Consider the following 15,569-nt stretch of genomic DNA (forward strand, 5'->3'; position numbering starts at 1 on the left):
TTAAGCGCTTTTCATTTTCTGACCACACGTTTCCGACTCTCTTCCCAAAACATCCCAATCATTTGTATTAAGAACGCCATACACAATCACCCATACACACGAACGGCACATGTATACCAGCACAAAAGTCACCGCTCAGCAATGACAGACACAGACCAACTACGACCATCAAACAAAAAAAAACCTTTTTCGATGTCAAGCGCAAGTAATACAAAAAGAAACACATTGTCATAGTTTTAAGTAGAAAAATAAATAGTGATTCAGTTAACAATTTAAAACCATTGCATTTATCATTTTATTGCCCCTAAGAACCTTCTTGTGCTTGAACAATTTGCCTGACATTCATATTTGTCAGAGATGGCCAGGGTGTAAATTTTCCCATCTTCTCGATGGAGCCTTCATTCGCTATGTAAGATTGACGATGATGCATTCAAAATATATTTAACTAGCCGAATCGGCTTATATATAAAACTGATTTTCCGTCTGTCTGTCTGTCCTACTTTTTTTATTTTCACGATTTTTTAATTCTTGGTTTTGTTAATGAATATGCGGTTAGAGTTCTCGCGGCTTAAATAGCAGATTCACATATCAGTTTTGAGGCCAAGTTTTTTGTTTTCGAAGGAGATATTTTGAGTGAAACAAAAGTTCAGTCAATTTTAAATTGGAAATAGCAGAATTTTATTGCGTTTTATATGTAATAAAAATTGAAGAATATTGATGAATAGTGGTTCAATTGGACAAATATCTATTTACAGCAATAATGTCTCTCTCTTATACTTATTCATACAACAATACAGTGATTATAGCTACCATAACCATAACTTCTCTTTAAAAGCTCATTTTTCCTATAAATACTGCGATTTTTTTGTGTGTAATATGAAATGCTCTGATTATAATCTATAATAATAATACAAATATGCTTATCAATATGATCTGTTTTCAATCAAAATAAATTCATGTGCAAAATAAAATACTCAATAAAATTTCTTTCTAGAATAAAAAATGGTTGAAAAACTTCAAAGTTGTTAACGTTTAATGGAGCATATGCGTTGTTTATTTATTCGAATTTTTATTCAACAAAATGTGTGTACCACATAATGGTTTTCACACCTGCTGCACGCTTTTCGGCGATAGCTCGGTCACATCATCTTTTTTAGCGATTATAATACAAGTGTAATGAATACTCGCGATAACGCTGATATTAATACCGATGCAATTGAGCCATGAGAATATATAATCGCCGCCGATGAACATGCCGAGATAAGAGACGAACACATTTTTAAAGCATCCCACCATGGCTGTCGTCAGTGCCGAATTGTATTGTGTGCAAAGAAATGTGGAATAGGTAAGGATGAATCCCATGAAACAGCTCGCGAAAAATTGTGCAAAGAACCAAAGATTTGTCCAGTGTTTATATTTAAAAGCTGTGTTCAAATCACCGTTGAACCAAGCGGTTACAATGGCTGGAACGATCATAATCAATGAATTATAGAACATTACTCCATATTTGTTGATGCTGTCAGCTGTGTTCAGTTTTTGCTTGATATAAACTCCATAAGCGGCCGTCATGAAATTGGCGAACATCACGTATGAATAACCCTCGATAGTGAATGTTAGATCGTCAACAGCTGCCAAAAGCGCACCGCCAACCATGCAACAGACACTTATTCGTATCGCTAGCGATGGCTGGACACCCAAAATTTTAATTTCCAGCAGCATCGTCAGTAAAATGGAGACTCGTCGAAATGCCGTAAACATAGGCAACGGCATCGCCTTTGTGCCACCCAATCCGGTTACCATATTACCGAAATGAAGTATCGGCAGCGGCATCATTTTTCGGGGAATATCACTTTTGAAATCCGGGAATGTAATCACATCCATTTGTTTACCAACATACAGTACGATAATGGCGGCCGCTAACTGACCGATACTAATCACGAGAAACGATGGAAAATGCCATGATGTGAGCACCGTTTTATTAACAACGGTTAGAAAAAACGAAGCAATCCCATAAAACAGTGCACTGCCAATTTTCTTCCACAGTTCGGAAATTTCTTGTGGTTCTTTATCACAGGTCAACAGTTCATCTGTGGACGATGATGAATCCTCTCCAGTGGGTAACAACTTATACATTTCGTTAGATTTTGTTCTTGTCATTTCCATGTTTATCGCTGGATCTATTCGGAAGATTCACTCTAAGTTTCAGATCAGGACTGATCATAAGCGCCAAAATTCTGGTTGAATAGATCTAGCGCTTATTTCACATCCAATTATTATATCGACGGCAGTTAGCAGACGTATTAATTGTTAATAAAATTAGATCAAATCTAAATTTCATCTGAGCAAATACCAATATGTAGACAGGTGATTACCCACTATAAACAAAAATGGCACAGAATCGAAAGAAACAATTGCAAAACAATTATTACAAGAGTCAACGTTTTCGTTTCCATGTTGCTTTGTTGGCCGTTATATTTCTTTGAAAAACTTCAATTTTTATAGTTTTAATTGACATGGCAAATTTAACGATTTCATCGTCAAATAGATGAAAATATACCGGCTGGTTGTTTATTTATTTTTAGAATTCTACTGAAAAATTGGTGATGGTAAATTGTAGTGGGTTTGTTATAATAATGAGGATAAAAGACGGTGTTTTTACGTTAGCATCAAACTTAATTATAATTTTTATAGTCAATGGCTAATTGTAGTAAGCGAGTGTCGTATACTTGCCGCAAGATGTGACACCGTTAAAGCAATGATGAATCTCAATTTGAAATTAGAAAGATCTTTCGATAAGCAAAAAAACTAGGGGGCCTCACGCCAAAATTTATGCACCAAAATGTATTTTTATTATTCAAATCTTATGAAATTTACTAAAATTCCACAAATTTTTCTATTATTAAGCGAACACGGTATTATTCAGTATTATTATTCATATTCCCTTTATAAGATAACCACATTTGAACCCGTGAGCATAAAAACGACTTATTAAACAATCGCCGAACAAAACGATTCAAGAAAAAACTACCGAACACAACGTACCACAGCGGTAATGTGTAGCACAGCGGAGTTTCGTTTTGAACGGTACCGTCCTGCTGTGTTACGTTTTTAACGTGTGTTTTGTTTGGTAGTTTTTTCTTGTATCGTTTTGTTCGGCGATTGTTTAATAAGTCGTTTTTATGCTCACGGGTTCATTTTTGTAATCTAAAAACGTCATTCGCTAGCACTATTCGAGCACTATTTTTTTACATGTTCTGGTTTACCAACACTTTTTCCGGGCGGTGCTGATGACATGTACCTCTCATTGTACGCCCATATGAACGCTATGCGTTGAAATTCAGCCCGCCGTGGTCAAAATGCGAGAAGTAACAACAAGCATTAGGCGAGAGCAGTGCAGCACACTGTATTGCTCTCGCTCCAACACACACCGCAAAGTGTATATAATACGAAATGAGTATAGAAGAGAGTAGACAGCCATTCACTGTTTAATACAGTGATGAACATTTCAAACTCTTCCACTTCACAGCCTGATGAGTGCGACGAGTGGGTGATCAAGATAAACTCGATAAGACACAAAGATAAAATTATATTTGCAAGTATTTAGACAGGTGGATTATATGGCCATAAGTACTGTTGCTATTTGAAAACGAAAGATATGAACGGTGTTAAAAGGAGCCACTGGTAAGGGAACTTGTTTGCGATTAGATATGAATGTAAATCAAGATCAAAATCCTAAACCTCCTTCTGGGAATTACAAGCTTGCCAACTTCTGCTAATAAAAAAGATTTTATAGCCATTTTTTATGAGAATTGTATTTTTATTTTCGTTTCCAACATTTTTAATAAACACAGTAGAATTTTTACAAAAAACATATTTCTGAATTTTTGTTTTAAATATTCTTTGTATTCTCGTTAAATTAATAACCGCGTAAAGTTGCATTAACTCCTTCTCGGTCGAGTATATTCTTAACTTCTGTAAAATCCCTTTTCTTTGGTGGCGGTGGGAAATGACGTTTAATTCCAAAGGGTTGCAGCCTATACGTGAGGAAATACATCGAGTATTGATATTTAGCTGGGATGTAATGAAAACTAATCGTATAATTTGAGCAGCAATCCAATCCTTCATCGTTCCAATAGTATTTGACTTGCCAGTACCCAAAATTGGGATCGGGTTTGCCGAATAAATGCGCCTCTGGCTTATATGGAAAAAAGCGATCTCGTTTAAGCAAATCTCGTGAATCACCGGCATACACATTATAATGGTCAAGACAAAGGGAAATATCCCAATCTTCGGCTCTATTATCGGTTTCAATATGACAATCATTTGGTGGTTCTCTTTCTGATTTTCGGAAAAACTCTTTGTTTGTTAGCATTTTTTCAACAAACGTTTGGACGGTTTTTCGGCTCATCACATAACCACTGCCACCACTAAAGAAGCCTGTTTTATGTAGTGATGAGTTGAATTTGTACCCGAAATAAATTGGATCCTCAGTTGAGTAAGCTGACAACATGTAACGTAAGTTTTCAGTGATTAAAAACATGTCATCATCACCTTTTATAAACCAGTCGTAATCGTTGATAAAATTCTTGTGAATATACTGCATCATCAATTTCACTTTGCCCCACATATGGTCATGATCATTAGTGACATTGAATCCAAGGGCTCCCAAATTTATATCAGTTAACGTACTGGAAAACAATAATTTGTCACAATGTTTGCCCCACGTCTGCTGGATATGAACCGCTCGTGATGAATGAGTCTTTGGCATCGTATGCAAGAAACACAATATTCGGATCTTTTTTACATTCTCAACACTTGTTTGCGTCAAATTGAGATGGGGTCCTTTTCTTAAACTCACTTCAGCCACCTTGAATTTGTTGATATGTCGAATTGATTCTGGATCCTTAACTGTTAGAATAGTGATGAAAAATCCAATTCCAATTCCAATTAGAAACCAACAAAATATTATTTTTGCGTTCATCTTTTAAATACACTTGCGATAGTGCAGAGTTGATAATGAAGCTGACGGTTGAAATGGCTCTTATTATTTAAATGATCTAATTTATACTGGCTTATATCGTTGAAATAAGACATAGTATTTATATCTATCGAAAAGAAATATCCCAAACTCTTACATGAGATGAATCCGCGTTTTCTATAGACTAGTTGCCCAAGTAGAAATACAAATACTCATCTACTAAAAACACAGTTGAAGAAATAAACAAATTGGCCAACTTTTAAACATATTTCCAAAATAAATACGTCAAACTTTTGGTTGAATACAGGGTGCGATCGAATAACTGTCGGTATTATGGTTCAGGTCTTAAAATACACACTTTCAATTATAATTGAAAACTTTCTTTGCCATTTTGTAGATTCAACATTATCACAACTATTTCAGTCATTAGACTGAATTTTCATCATAGTTTATTCGATTGAGAGCCATAGATGTACCGAAAAAAATGTTCAAAAATATCACTTTTAGCACGCAACCTCAAACAAAATTGTTTCAGGTTTTTCCCTGATCTCGCTCAGCCACGTCTGAAATGATTATCATTTGTGCTCTTGCAGTATTAATTCATGATGCCTTGGGAATTAGAAAACCCTATCAGTACTATCGTGATATGTCTCAGCTGGCGGCGATAAGCTTGTTTTAAAGCCGACCTATATTTTCCGAATTTTTCGTAAAAATCGGCTAAAATCACAATTTTAATTAAAATCGCAATACGAAAATGTATTTAAATAGTCATGAAGATGAGAACACTGAATTGGCCATCATAGATACATGTCTACAACAGTCAACAGAGAGCTATGTGGTAGATAGTTTTGAACCACGCTGCATTGTATCGAAACACAAAGATTCATCGATTACGACAATATAAGATTTTCGTGAATCTGATAAGTGGATGATAAAATTTTAGGTTGACGATTCTCAAAAATGTTGCGTGCTGCGGGTGGTGTTTTTTTTGGCACACCAATGGCTCTAGCTCAGCCAAAATTTTAGAAAATCTTAATCTGACGACTGAAATGAAAATATTCCGACCGCATCTACCACGTGCAAAAAGAATTACTCGATCATATTGAAAAATGTGCGTTTTACAGCCAAATATAAAACCGACAGTTATTCGATCGCACCCTGTAGATCTAGCGCTCATTTCACATCCAACTATTATATCGACGGCAGTTAGCAGACGTGTTAATTGTTAATAAAATTAGATCAAATCTAAATTTCATCTGAGCAAATACCAATGTGTAGACAGGTGATTACCCACTATAAACAAAAATGGCACAGAATAGAAAGAGACTATTGCAAAACAATTATTACACGTGTCAACGTTTTCGTTTCCATGTTGCTTTGTTGGCCGTTATATTTGTTTAAATGGACATGTCAAATTTAACGAAAAATTTACACACAAAAACACCGTTTTTTATTTTATTTCAGAATTCCATTACAAAACTATTGATATTTAAACTCATTTTCACGCAACGCACATTGCACAAATTATCACTAAATGACTGACGAATTATTCTCCTACATTCTCCTATATGTATTGAGATAATGATAGGTACCTATCTGTGATGTTTACTCCTATTTATTGTAAATTTTGATATTGATCTTTGTCATAGCCATCCATTCAGTTGGCGAGTTAATATTCCAGTTTTTGAATCAATTTTGAATTATTTTCCTATTAGCATCAAATTATACGCTTCAAATCATGGCCAAATGTTAAAATCAAAGCACTCTGCAGCCAACATGGATCTGCCTAAACCCACGTAGGACTTCTCGTCAATTTATCTACCGGTATAAATTGAGTGACGACTTTTGCTGTCCTAGAGTCTCTTATAAAAGTGTAAAACTACTTGTCCTCTTTGAAACGTTTACCAAAAGTTATTCTGGACCGTTTTCTATCTGTCTACTATCAAGCATTTCCATCTTGGTTGTATGACTATGTTTTTGTTTTCATGTGCCCACTTTTGTGAACCTTGCATAATATATGAAAAGAGCCAGGTTTTTAACGAGGCGAGAACTGAAAGTTGTACTAAATCAGTGTAAATTATTATAAATTGATGTAACAGTCTTGCAAACTTATTCAAACCTCTATTTTATTCAGCCAGAGCTTGACGGTGTTAAAAAAACCAAATTGTGGTGGATTTGTATTTGTGTGAGACGCAAAGTGCATAAGTTTATCCAACTCCGTAGCAATAAAGAGAAGTATGTTTCATTGAAACTAATAACAGTCTTTTTATTTATGTATGTTTATTTTGCTTCAACAGTGTCGCATCTGGCGGCCTAGTTTCGCCTTTTTGATGATAAAATCGTTAAATTTGACATGTCAATCAAAACTATAAAAATAAAGTCTAATTAAAAGAAAAATAACGGCCAACAAAGCAATATAGAAATAAAAACGGTGAAACTTATAATACTTATGCGGCTTATAATAGTTTCTTTCTATTCTGTGCCATTTTTGGTTAAGGTGGATAACAGATAGACACTGTCTATACGCTGGTATTTGCTGAGATGAAACAAACATGTGTTTTAAGATTGCTGAGCATCGCAGCATTTCGTAAGGCACGGATATATCCGAGCATATCGACGACGCATACTGTATAATACAGTGGCGTGTGTTGCTACGTGCAGCCGCAACGACTCGACCGAAGTGTGTTCAGTTGATGTGGCTACACGCAGCAACAACATACACATTCCGGTCGAGTCGTTGCGGCTGCGCGTAGCAACGCACGCCACTGTATGCGTCGTCGATATGCTCGGATATATCCGTGCCTTACGAAATGCTGAGATGCTCAACAATCTTAAAACACATGTTTGAGATGAAATCTAGTTTAGATCTCATTTTTTCAACAAATAACACGTCTATTAAATCATCGATATAATAGTTGGATGTGAAATGAGCGTCAGTTCTATTCAACCGTTCTATTCAACCAGAAGCTTTTGCGATGAGCGCTGACAATTGTCTACGACAACATTTTCCTTTGAAAAAGTTCGGCACATTTACTGTCTTCTTATTCATGTTTATTGCAACGTTTGGGCTTTCAGTATGGTGATTATTGAAATTTTTTATATTGGTTATAAAATTAAACAAGAAATTCATTATTCTGATAATCATTTCAGGGACTTCGAAAAAGTTTCACAGAATAGTATCTCTCAAAGTTTGTTCAATAAAAATCAAGAATATATTTCTGGGCACTACGATTACGATTCGTCCAGCTTTTTGATAGCCGTTAAGCCCAAACCGTGGTATTTTACAAATGGCACACGTTATCCAAAGCCAGCATCCATTTCCAATGAGACAGGCATACGAGATGCAAAATTGTTACCTCACGAAGATCCAGGAAGTGATCGTATTGTGAATCAAATGATGTTTATTCCCCCGAATTACGATCCGTCTCGTAGAAAGGAGATAATGAAAACAATCTATGTTCCATTGGGCCTACCATCTTGGTGGAGACGCAAAAGTGGTGAAAGTGCATTTGTAGATTTAAAGTGCCCTGTCGACGCGTGCAGGATTACAGATGACGCCAAAGAGAGAAAAAACGCTGATTTAGTTATGTTTAACAACGACTACATTCCTTCAAATGAAACGCGACCACCAAAACAATTGTATGCGATGTATTATACGGAACCACCTGTGTTCACGAATAATTTGGATCGTCCAGGTAAAATGAGTTTTTGTCAGAACTTTGTTTCGCATATATAATAATATAATATTTGAACCGTTGCGACCAAATAGAGGCTATTAAAAATTAACTTAAATTGAACGATGCGAGCGCCCCCAATTTCAAGGGGCACATCAATGTAATTTTCAATTTCAAATTGGAACTAAACAGCGCGGCAATTCAAAATGTGACGAAATGTACTGTCACCAGCCGCCCTATGGTTGCGACGAAAGGTTGGCTTCATTATACTTGAGAAATGAATCGAATCGAAGCATGGTACTTAGCTCCAAACAAAGAGCAAGAATGCAAGATTTTGGATCAAAGCGACATAAAGCAAATGTGAGAAACAAATTGGAACATAACGAATTATGTTGCAGTTTAAAGCCGAAATTTGCTTTGTGGCAATTTGTTTCTCAAGTTAGCGTGGTTTCTATTTGAAAATTTCTATTTCTGGCATGATGAAGTCTGTTTTAAAGTTATGAATACGTTGATAAGGAGCGTGAATTTCAATATTGGATACACAGAATAATGTATTAGAATCAAAGAAAATTTTAACTATTTTTTTTTTTCGTTTTTCTCACATTTGCTTTGTGTTGCTTTGGTTCAAAATCTTGCGTGCTTGCTTTTTGTTCGCAGCCAAAATCTATCTTTCGTTTCATTTCTCAAGTGCTCTGAAGCCAACTTTTTGTCGCAACGGTTCATTTCTTATTTTTAAAAAAATTGGTTTTGAAATCTTTCTTATCAGATGTCATCAATTGGACCATTTCATACAGGTACTTGACTTTGTTATTTTTATTGCATACTTATTCGCTTCATTAGCAAATTTCATTGACTTTGTTCTTTGAAGGTACGATAGTACAATTGCCGTTCCATATAATAAATGGCTGTATTACGATCCGAGGATAAAACAAAAAGAACAAGATCGAAACTATGCGGCGAATAAAACGAAAAAAGTTGCCTGGTTTGTTTCCAACTGTGTGAGCGCTATCAATGGTCGTCTAGAATATGCTAAAGAGCTTCAAAAGCACATTCAGGTTCGACAAAATTTAAACCAATTTTTAGTATAGTTTGAAAGAGTCGAGAATTCAATCAAAAAGACATACTTTTTTAATGCCAGGTCGATATTTACGGTAAATGTGGAAATTTGACGTGTACATGCAAGGACAAAGACAAATGTTTCGATATGCTTGATGAGGATTACAAATTTTATTTGTCATTTGAAAATTCAAACTGCAAAGACTACATCACCGAAAAGTTCTTCGACACTGGGCTACAACATAATATCCTACCAATTGTGATGGGAGCACCATGCAGCACGTATGAAAAATATGCGCCTCATCGGTCGTACATTCATGTCGAAGACTTTGAATCGCCAAAGCAACTGGCCGAATATCTGCACATTTTGGACCGAAACGATAATTTATACAACTCGTATTTCAAATGGAAAGGAACGGGTGAATTCGTTGGGAAAGGACCAGCTTGGAGAGCAACATCGGGGCCCTACTTTTTCTGTCGATTGTGCGCCATGTTACACGATGAGTACAGCACCACAACTCTACGCTGGTATAGCAATATGAATGAATGGCAACATGGAAAGGACGTTTGTATTAAGGGCTTTTGGCGAGATGTTAAAACAGAAAACAGTTAAATATACGTGCGTATGACAAATTCAACGAATGGTGAGGATAAAGCTAGATCGTGCGCACATCATCTCCATTTGCTGACAAAACTATCTTCATCTTACAATATTATAAATTTTTAAATAAATTATAGTAAACGTGGTTCATTCGTTCAAACAAAGGGGCTTACCATGCGTTGTTTATTTATTCGAAACTTATCGAACAAAGCATGCGTCATATTAAATAAATATGTTGATAATAGTTAGTAGAAATGGGAATGGGGGAGTGTTTGAACTGAAGCGCAACATGAAATCTGTTTCTTAAAAACTTTTATATAGATCGTCGCTTCAATAGAATCGTAACATGAAAAGTGTGAATTGTGAATGGGAAGGAGATAATGGATAAGAGATAATGAGTTAGTATATTCAGCAAAGTTTTTGGACTTGACCAATTCTATAACTTATCATATAATGTTTTCCATGTTTACATAATGTGAACCGCTCGTGTTGAATAACTCTTCTACATGGTGCTCAAATAACATAAAATTCATATCTGTTTTAAAACAAATTTTATAATTATATCATCAACACTTGTTTGCGTTAAATCAAGAGAGAAAGCTTGTATAGAGGAAAATAGGTAATAAAAACACAAAGGAAGTAAATCTGTTCAAAAGCGTGAGCATAATAATCCTAAATCCTTCTTACTTCGCTATTTCCCATATCGATTATAGATTGACAAAGCCGTTTTCAATACTGTCTCATTGAGTATCAAAATAACACGAATCCTAAAATAAATAAATCTATTTTTAATAATTGAACAATAAGCAAATGATTTCTCACAAATAAAATTGTCAATTCAGAATCGGCAATTAATTATTATGGGTTATGATTTTTTTCTTCATTAATTCAGGTGTGTTCATGTTGAACAAATGAAATGGCGAACATTTTAAGCTCAAATAGGTAAAACACCTCTAAAAAATCAAATTACACCTAAAACAAGTGTATACTTCAAAATTTCAAGTAATTTCTTTGAAAATATTTATGTGAGGCAGCGATGACATCGAAAACTCAAAAATAAATAAAATCCACATTCATCTTTTCATTCGACCAGTAATTTTTGTTCTTAATTCTACTCAAAACAGGATTTTTATATTCAAATTCATATCGTATAATAATAATGTAATTGCTCATTTCTTTTAATATTTATTCTAAGTCGAGTCAAATACGGCTTACACTGAGCAAATAAAATACAGATATCTGAACAAAGAATAAAATTTCGCCGACAAAGCGTTGGGTTTGTGTATCAATTTATGCAATCATTTTATGCCATGAGTATATAATATGGTTAAGTTATTTTGTATACGAAATAGTGGAACTTAAATTCGTCGTACCCAAAGGAGACACTTCATTACGTTTAATATAGAAGTATGCTAATGGAATCACAAAGAATTATTTGAATTGAAGTAAATTTGAACCGAATTATAAATATTTGGATTTATAAAATAATTGTGTTGCCACGCAAATGTAGCTTAAAATGGGTTAAGTAGTCGATATGTAAATACATTTACATGTAAAAGAAAACATAAAATACACATTTTGAGCTGATAATTAAAGATTATTATGTAGGTAGTTCATTCAAAGTAATATCAAAACATTTTTGTACAGATTTTTGTTCTTTTCCTTTTGTTTCCATTTTGTTGTTTGAGTTTGTTTTTTCAAAGCTTGTCAACAACAAACAAAACACTCTTATCAGTCCCACGTCAGTGAAATTGTATCGTTTATTGACTCTTGAAAAGTAGATCAAAAGAAGTTTCTGTATAAAATATAGAATGTGGTTATCGTTGTTGTTATCGATCAATCCATTCGTGATAGATGCATTCACTTTAATCATTTATTTTTTATTCAAATTGAGTAATGGCTTTCTTGCTGGGCCGCATGCAAAATCGCTGTTCATACGATTGAATTCATCTTTCAATGCGGCGCCACATTCATTAAACCGTTTCGTCAGTTTCAATTGTGTTGCCTGAGCGTCGGCCCATCGATTTTCCTGTACGGCCGCCAAGATTTCCTGTGCCATTTCGGGGAAGACATTCAAAGAAATCAAAATGCCCGAGTCAAATCCTTGAGTCAAAGCAGCGAGAAAAATTGTATTTGATCCGAGGAACACTTTTCGACCGGGTTTCAAACAGGCAACACCTTCGTTCAAATCGTTGCTGGTAAACTTTATTCCATTGAATGTTGGGATTTGCTTTTCTGCTAAGTCACACAGTCTCGGCATTAGCACTGAAATTGTAACAATTGTGGAAAATTAATTTAAAGAGTTGAAGTTTTTTTTGAAAAAAGAAATTTGAATCCAAATCAGAGACACATTTTGACGGTGAATAGGGATTCAAAATGATACTAACAGTTGACTTTGCTGAATGCTGGGAAGTGATAGTAGAATAATGGTCGTGTTGGACAATGTTCAGCGACTTTTTTCAAATAGTCGACCAAATCCTCTTCGCATGTTGGCTTGAAAAAGAGTTCGGGCAAGCAAAGGACAGCATCGGCTCCTTTTTCCTCAGCATGTTCAGCCAAATCATGAACAGTGGAAACGCCCGTACCTCCCACTTGAACCATGCACTTGAGATTGTGTTTGCGACATGACTTCAACCACTCTTCGAAATTGTGCTTGCGTTCTTCAACTCGTTGGCAAACACCTTCACCGGTTGTACCATTGACGAGCACTCCGTGGATACCGCGTTGTTTCAACCAAGAGGCATATTTATCAATCACATCGTAACGAATCGTTCGTTTGCTAACACAAAAAACAGGATGTGTTTAAATTGATGTATGAATATTGACATTATGTGAATAATGTTTGGCTTTAGCTTCATCGAAAAATCTCTGAACATTTTAAATAAATAAGTAAAAATAATGGAATACCTGTCATTGGCAAATGCCGTGAACACAGGACACATCAAACCAGAATAATTGAATTTCACTGCTTTCATTTTTGCGCGGAACAAAATGATCAACACTTTAGCTTCTCTCCTATCAAGTGATACCGTGAGAATGACCGCTGATTGTGAATTTGTTTACAGATTGCCTATGATTACGTACAATCGCTGCAAATTTTATTTATTCATTTATTTATTCACGGCAATACATACCATAAAAATACCTACATACATGAACTAATTGAACAAATTGAATTCTGTAAGTATTTAAATATGAAAATATGAATGTATTGTAAATAGTTTGAATTTGACATTTTTTTGTTTCTCTTAGTGTACTGTTTTGTTTTTATTTTTGTTTCTGATCTTTTATCTAATTTGATTGTTTATTTGATTGTAAATCAACTCGTTGGCAAACACCAAATGTCAAGTTTTTTTTACAAACACAGTGGCAGCAAACTATTTACAATAGCGCGAACGTAAACACATTACTGTTGCGAATACAGGTGTTTCCTCGGCAGATTTCCATGAAGTCTTAGAACAATAAATGCCAAGGTCATTTCTCTATTGATATTTGCATTCTAAAAACAGCAACGATTTTAGAAGCAATCATTCCGAAATGATATCAGTTCATATTGTGTGTGTATGCGTGAGTAAATCATATTGAATCAATACCTTAAAAATCGTCAGCTGATTGAATATAAATACAATTAGCGGTCATTCAGACACGTTTCTATGTGTTTGACGCGCTCAATTGCGAATTTTAAACTTGAAAATTGAATAACAAATTGTTAAAAACAATAAATATTTTCTTTATTCCAATTCAATGATCGTCTACAAATCCAACTTAGCATGAGATAATTCTAACTATGGCTACTCGATGCAAGCAACTAATTTCACTCGGTTTTCTCTTGATTAGTCTGAAATAGCGAAATAAATTGGTGATCAATATTGGTTATATTAAAATTCTTCTTCGTTCATTCAGAATGAGAACAGATGGATGATAAAATGTACAAACCCCAAGTCGTTGTTTCCAGTATTGCTCCCATTTTTTCAGTTCGTTAGCACTCAAACGATTCCCTGAATGCAGCGAATATACTCCAGCCAGCGCTCCAAAGATCAAACCATATCCAGTCCCTTTCAAAATGCATTGCGTCCTGTATGAATATTTGCCGGTGTGTTTCTTCGTTTCGAATCCCAGTGCAACCGGATCGCTAAATAAGTAACCAGCCAGTGTACCACTGACTAATCCGGCTGTTATAAACTCTTGCCAACTGTGTTCATTCCGAAAAACTGGTATGAAATTGATTAGAGTTCTGTGATTTGGAAAGAAAATCAAAGTTTCAATTGAAAAACCAACCGAAAATCGATTTGTCGTTGTTTTTGCATCGGAGTTTTTGTCATTACTACTTACGCAAATGTAATTGATACATAAAAGCTTTTCACACCCCAAGTGAGTGCTCCTCTGATACCACCCTTAACCATTTTGTTGGTTAAATCCGCTTTGGCGTCTGTATGCCATTTGTATTGACTTGCCGAGGCATTTTCCATAAAGTCCATGTACTGATTCTTTGTAAAGATTGAACCGCCTATTGCAACTCCAATTATGATGCTGTTCTGAACGTATGCTATCATACTGGCCATTTCTTGTGATAAACCGCCATATTCGCTGGAATGGAAAACCAACTTTGATTTTATTCAAATACAAATGCATTTAAAATTATTTTTTACTCGAAATAGAAACTGAACTTACTTTCGATTTGTTATCGCTTTCAGTCGTTCCCAAACACTGTCATTCGTTGATTGGTTCATTTGTACTTCTTGAGCATGCACAACTGGAATCAATGTACTGTGTAGTACATTTCCAGCCTTGCCAAATATCAGGCCAAGCATTTTCTTTCGTCCTGCAATATACAAATTGAAGTTATCACACAAAAATCGAGTTAAAACACAAAATCGAATGTACACATTTTTATTCAACAATCAGAAACATGGACAATGTAATGCGGCTTTCTGTCAAAACAGCTGACTTTGGTGAAACTAACCTCACTTTTCTAGCTTGTCAATTTGAATAATTTCGGCGTATTGTCTCGTTACAAATATGATTTAGTCTTTCGTCAAATCGCCACAATTTATGCAAATTTCAAGAGGGGAAAAAAGAAGAATAAAACATTAACAAATTTCTCCGGTGCGACACATATGATTGTTTATAAATTTTCAGAAGATTTCGATTTTACTTACTGAATGAATCAGACAAGCCTGTTATATCAAAGTCTAAACAAATAATTTCTTGGCGCCTATTGTTGTTACATATTATTGTGCAGAATTGTGGAAAAAATTAT

General features: G+C 35.0%; 5 protein-coding genes across 5 annotated transcripts; 1 reads left to right on the forward strand and 4 right to left on the reverse strand.

The window, feature by feature from the left end:
* Nucleotides 1-1,104: 1,104 nt before the first annotated feature.
* On the reverse strand, nucleotides 1,105-2,272 carry LOC129565869 (UDP-sugar transporter UST74c-like). Its single transcript, XM_055441171.1, has one exon. The coding sequence runs from the start codon at nucleotides 2,161-2,163 to the stop codon at nucleotides 1,105-1,107; it is 1,059 nt and encodes a 352-aa protein (XP_055297146.1). The 5' UTR covers nucleotides 2,164-2,272.
* Nucleotides 2,273-3,916: 1,644 nt separating this feature from the next.
* On the reverse strand, nucleotides 3,917-4,627 carry LOC129565870 (glycoprotein-N-acetylgalactosamine 3-beta-galactosyltransferase 1-like). The gene has a single exon (XM_055441172.1). It carries the CDS (start codon nucleotides 4,625-4,627, stop codon nucleotides 3,917-3,919), a length of 711 nt encoding a protein of 236 aa, XP_055297147.1.
* A 2,127-nt stretch (nucleotides 4,628-6,754) lies between these two features.
* LOC129565871 (glycoprotein 3-alpha-L-fucosyltransferase A-like) lies at nucleotides 6,755-10,390 on the forward strand. Its single transcript, XM_055441173.1, has 5 exons — nucleotides 6,755-6,774; nucleotides 8,129-8,673; nucleotides 9,419-9,446; nucleotides 9,521-9,707; nucleotides 9,791-10,390. The coding sequence occupies exons 1-5, from the start codon at nucleotides 6,755-6,757 to the stop codon at nucleotides 10,319-10,321; spliced, it is 1,311 nt and encodes a 436-aa protein (XP_055297148.1). The 3' UTR covers nucleotides 10,322-10,390.
* Nucleotides 10,391-11,294: 904 nt separating this feature from the next.
* On the reverse strand, nucleotides 11,295-13,359 carry LOC129566477 (N-acetylneuraminate lyase-like). Its single transcript, XM_055442440.1, has 3 exons — nucleotides 13,217-13,359; nucleotides 12,697-13,088; nucleotides 11,295-12,574 (listed from the first exon to the last, which is right to left on the reverse strand). The coding sequence occupies exons 1-3, from the start codon at nucleotides 13,282-13,284 to the stop codon at nucleotides 12,183-12,185; spliced, it is 852 nt and encodes a 283-aa protein (XP_055298415.1). The 5' UTR covers nucleotides 13,285-13,359; the 3' UTR covers nucleotides 11,295-12,182.
* A 664-nt stretch (nucleotides 13,360-14,023) lies between these two features.
* LOC129566478 (RPII140-upstream gene protein-like) lies at nucleotides 14,024-15,219 on the reverse strand. Its single transcript, XM_055442441.1, has 5 exons — nucleotides 15,196-15,219; nucleotides 14,981-15,131; nucleotides 14,642-14,896; nucleotides 14,246-14,543; nucleotides 14,024-14,147 (listed from the first exon to the last, which is right to left on the reverse strand). Exons 2-5 carry the CDS (start codon nucleotides 15,118-15,120, stop codon nucleotides 14,124-14,126), a joined length of 717 nt encoding a protein of 238 aa, XP_055298416.1. The 5' UTR covers nucleotides 15,121-15,131; nucleotides 15,196-15,219; the 3' UTR covers nucleotides 14,024-14,123.
* Between the last annotated feature and the right edge of the window lie 350 nt (nucleotides 15,220-15,569).

This window comes from Sitodiplosis mosellana, unplaced genomic scaffold (assembly GCF_009176505.1).
Source record: "Sitodiplosis mosellana isolate CC-2019 unplaced genomic scaffold, AAFC_SMos_1.0 Smas_scaffold_3, whole genome shotgun sequence".
Taxonomy (NCBI): Eukaryota; Metazoa; Arthropoda; class Insecta; order Diptera; family Cecidomyiidae; genus Sitodiplosis; species Sitodiplosis mosellana.

What these genes read in the sequence shown, in the direction of transcription:
- LOC129565869 (XM_055441171.1), bottom strand. Translation starts at nt 2,163, where the DNA reads ATGGAAATGACAAGAACAAAATCTAACGAAATGTATAAGTTGTTACCC.
- LOC129565870 (XM_055441172.1), bottom strand. Translation starts at nt 4,627, where the DNA reads ATGTGGGGCAAAGTGAAATTGATGATGCAGTATATTCACAAGAATTTT.
- LOC129565871 (XM_055441173.1), top strand. Translation starts at nt 6,755, where the DNA reads ATGGATCTGCCTAAACCCAC. An exon ending in GAATAATTTGGATCGTCCAG is followed by an intron (nt 8,674 to 9,418) that starts GTAAAATGAGTT and finishes CTTTCTTATCAG; the next exon opens with ATGTCATCAATTGGACCATT. An exon ending in AGCTTCAAAAGCACATTCAG is followed by an intron (nt 9,708 to 9,790) that starts GTTCGACAAAAT and finishes TTTTAATGCCAG; the next exon opens with GTCGATATTTACGGTAAATG.
- LOC129566477 (XM_055442440.1), bottom strand. Translation starts at nt 13,284, where the DNA reads ATGAAAGCAGTGAAATTCAATTATTCTGGTTTGATGTGTCCTGTGTTC. An exon ending in ACGGCATTTGCCAATGACAG is followed by an intron (nt 13,089 to 13,216) that starts GTATTCCATTAT and finishes TTTTTGTGTTAG; the next exon opens with CAAACGAACGATTCGTTACG. An exon ending in AGCATTCAGCAAAGTCAACT is followed by an intron (nt 12,575 to 12,696) that starts GTTAGTATCATT and finishes TTACAATTTCAG; the next exon opens with TGCTAATGCCGAGACTGTGT.
- LOC129566478 (XM_055442441.1), bottom strand. Translation starts at nt 15,120, where the DNA reads ATGCTTGGCCTGATATTTGGCAAGGCTGGAAATGTACTACACAGTACA. An exon ending in AAAGCGATAACAAATCGAAA is followed by an intron (nt 14,897 to 14,980) that starts GTAAGTTCAGTT and finishes TTTCCATTCCAG; the next exon opens with CGAATATGGCGGTTTATCAC. An exon ending in ACTGGAAACAACGACTTGGG is followed by an intron (nt 14,148 to 14,245) that starts GTTTGTACATTT and finishes TCGCTATTTCAG; the next exon opens with ACTAATCAAGAGAAAACCGA.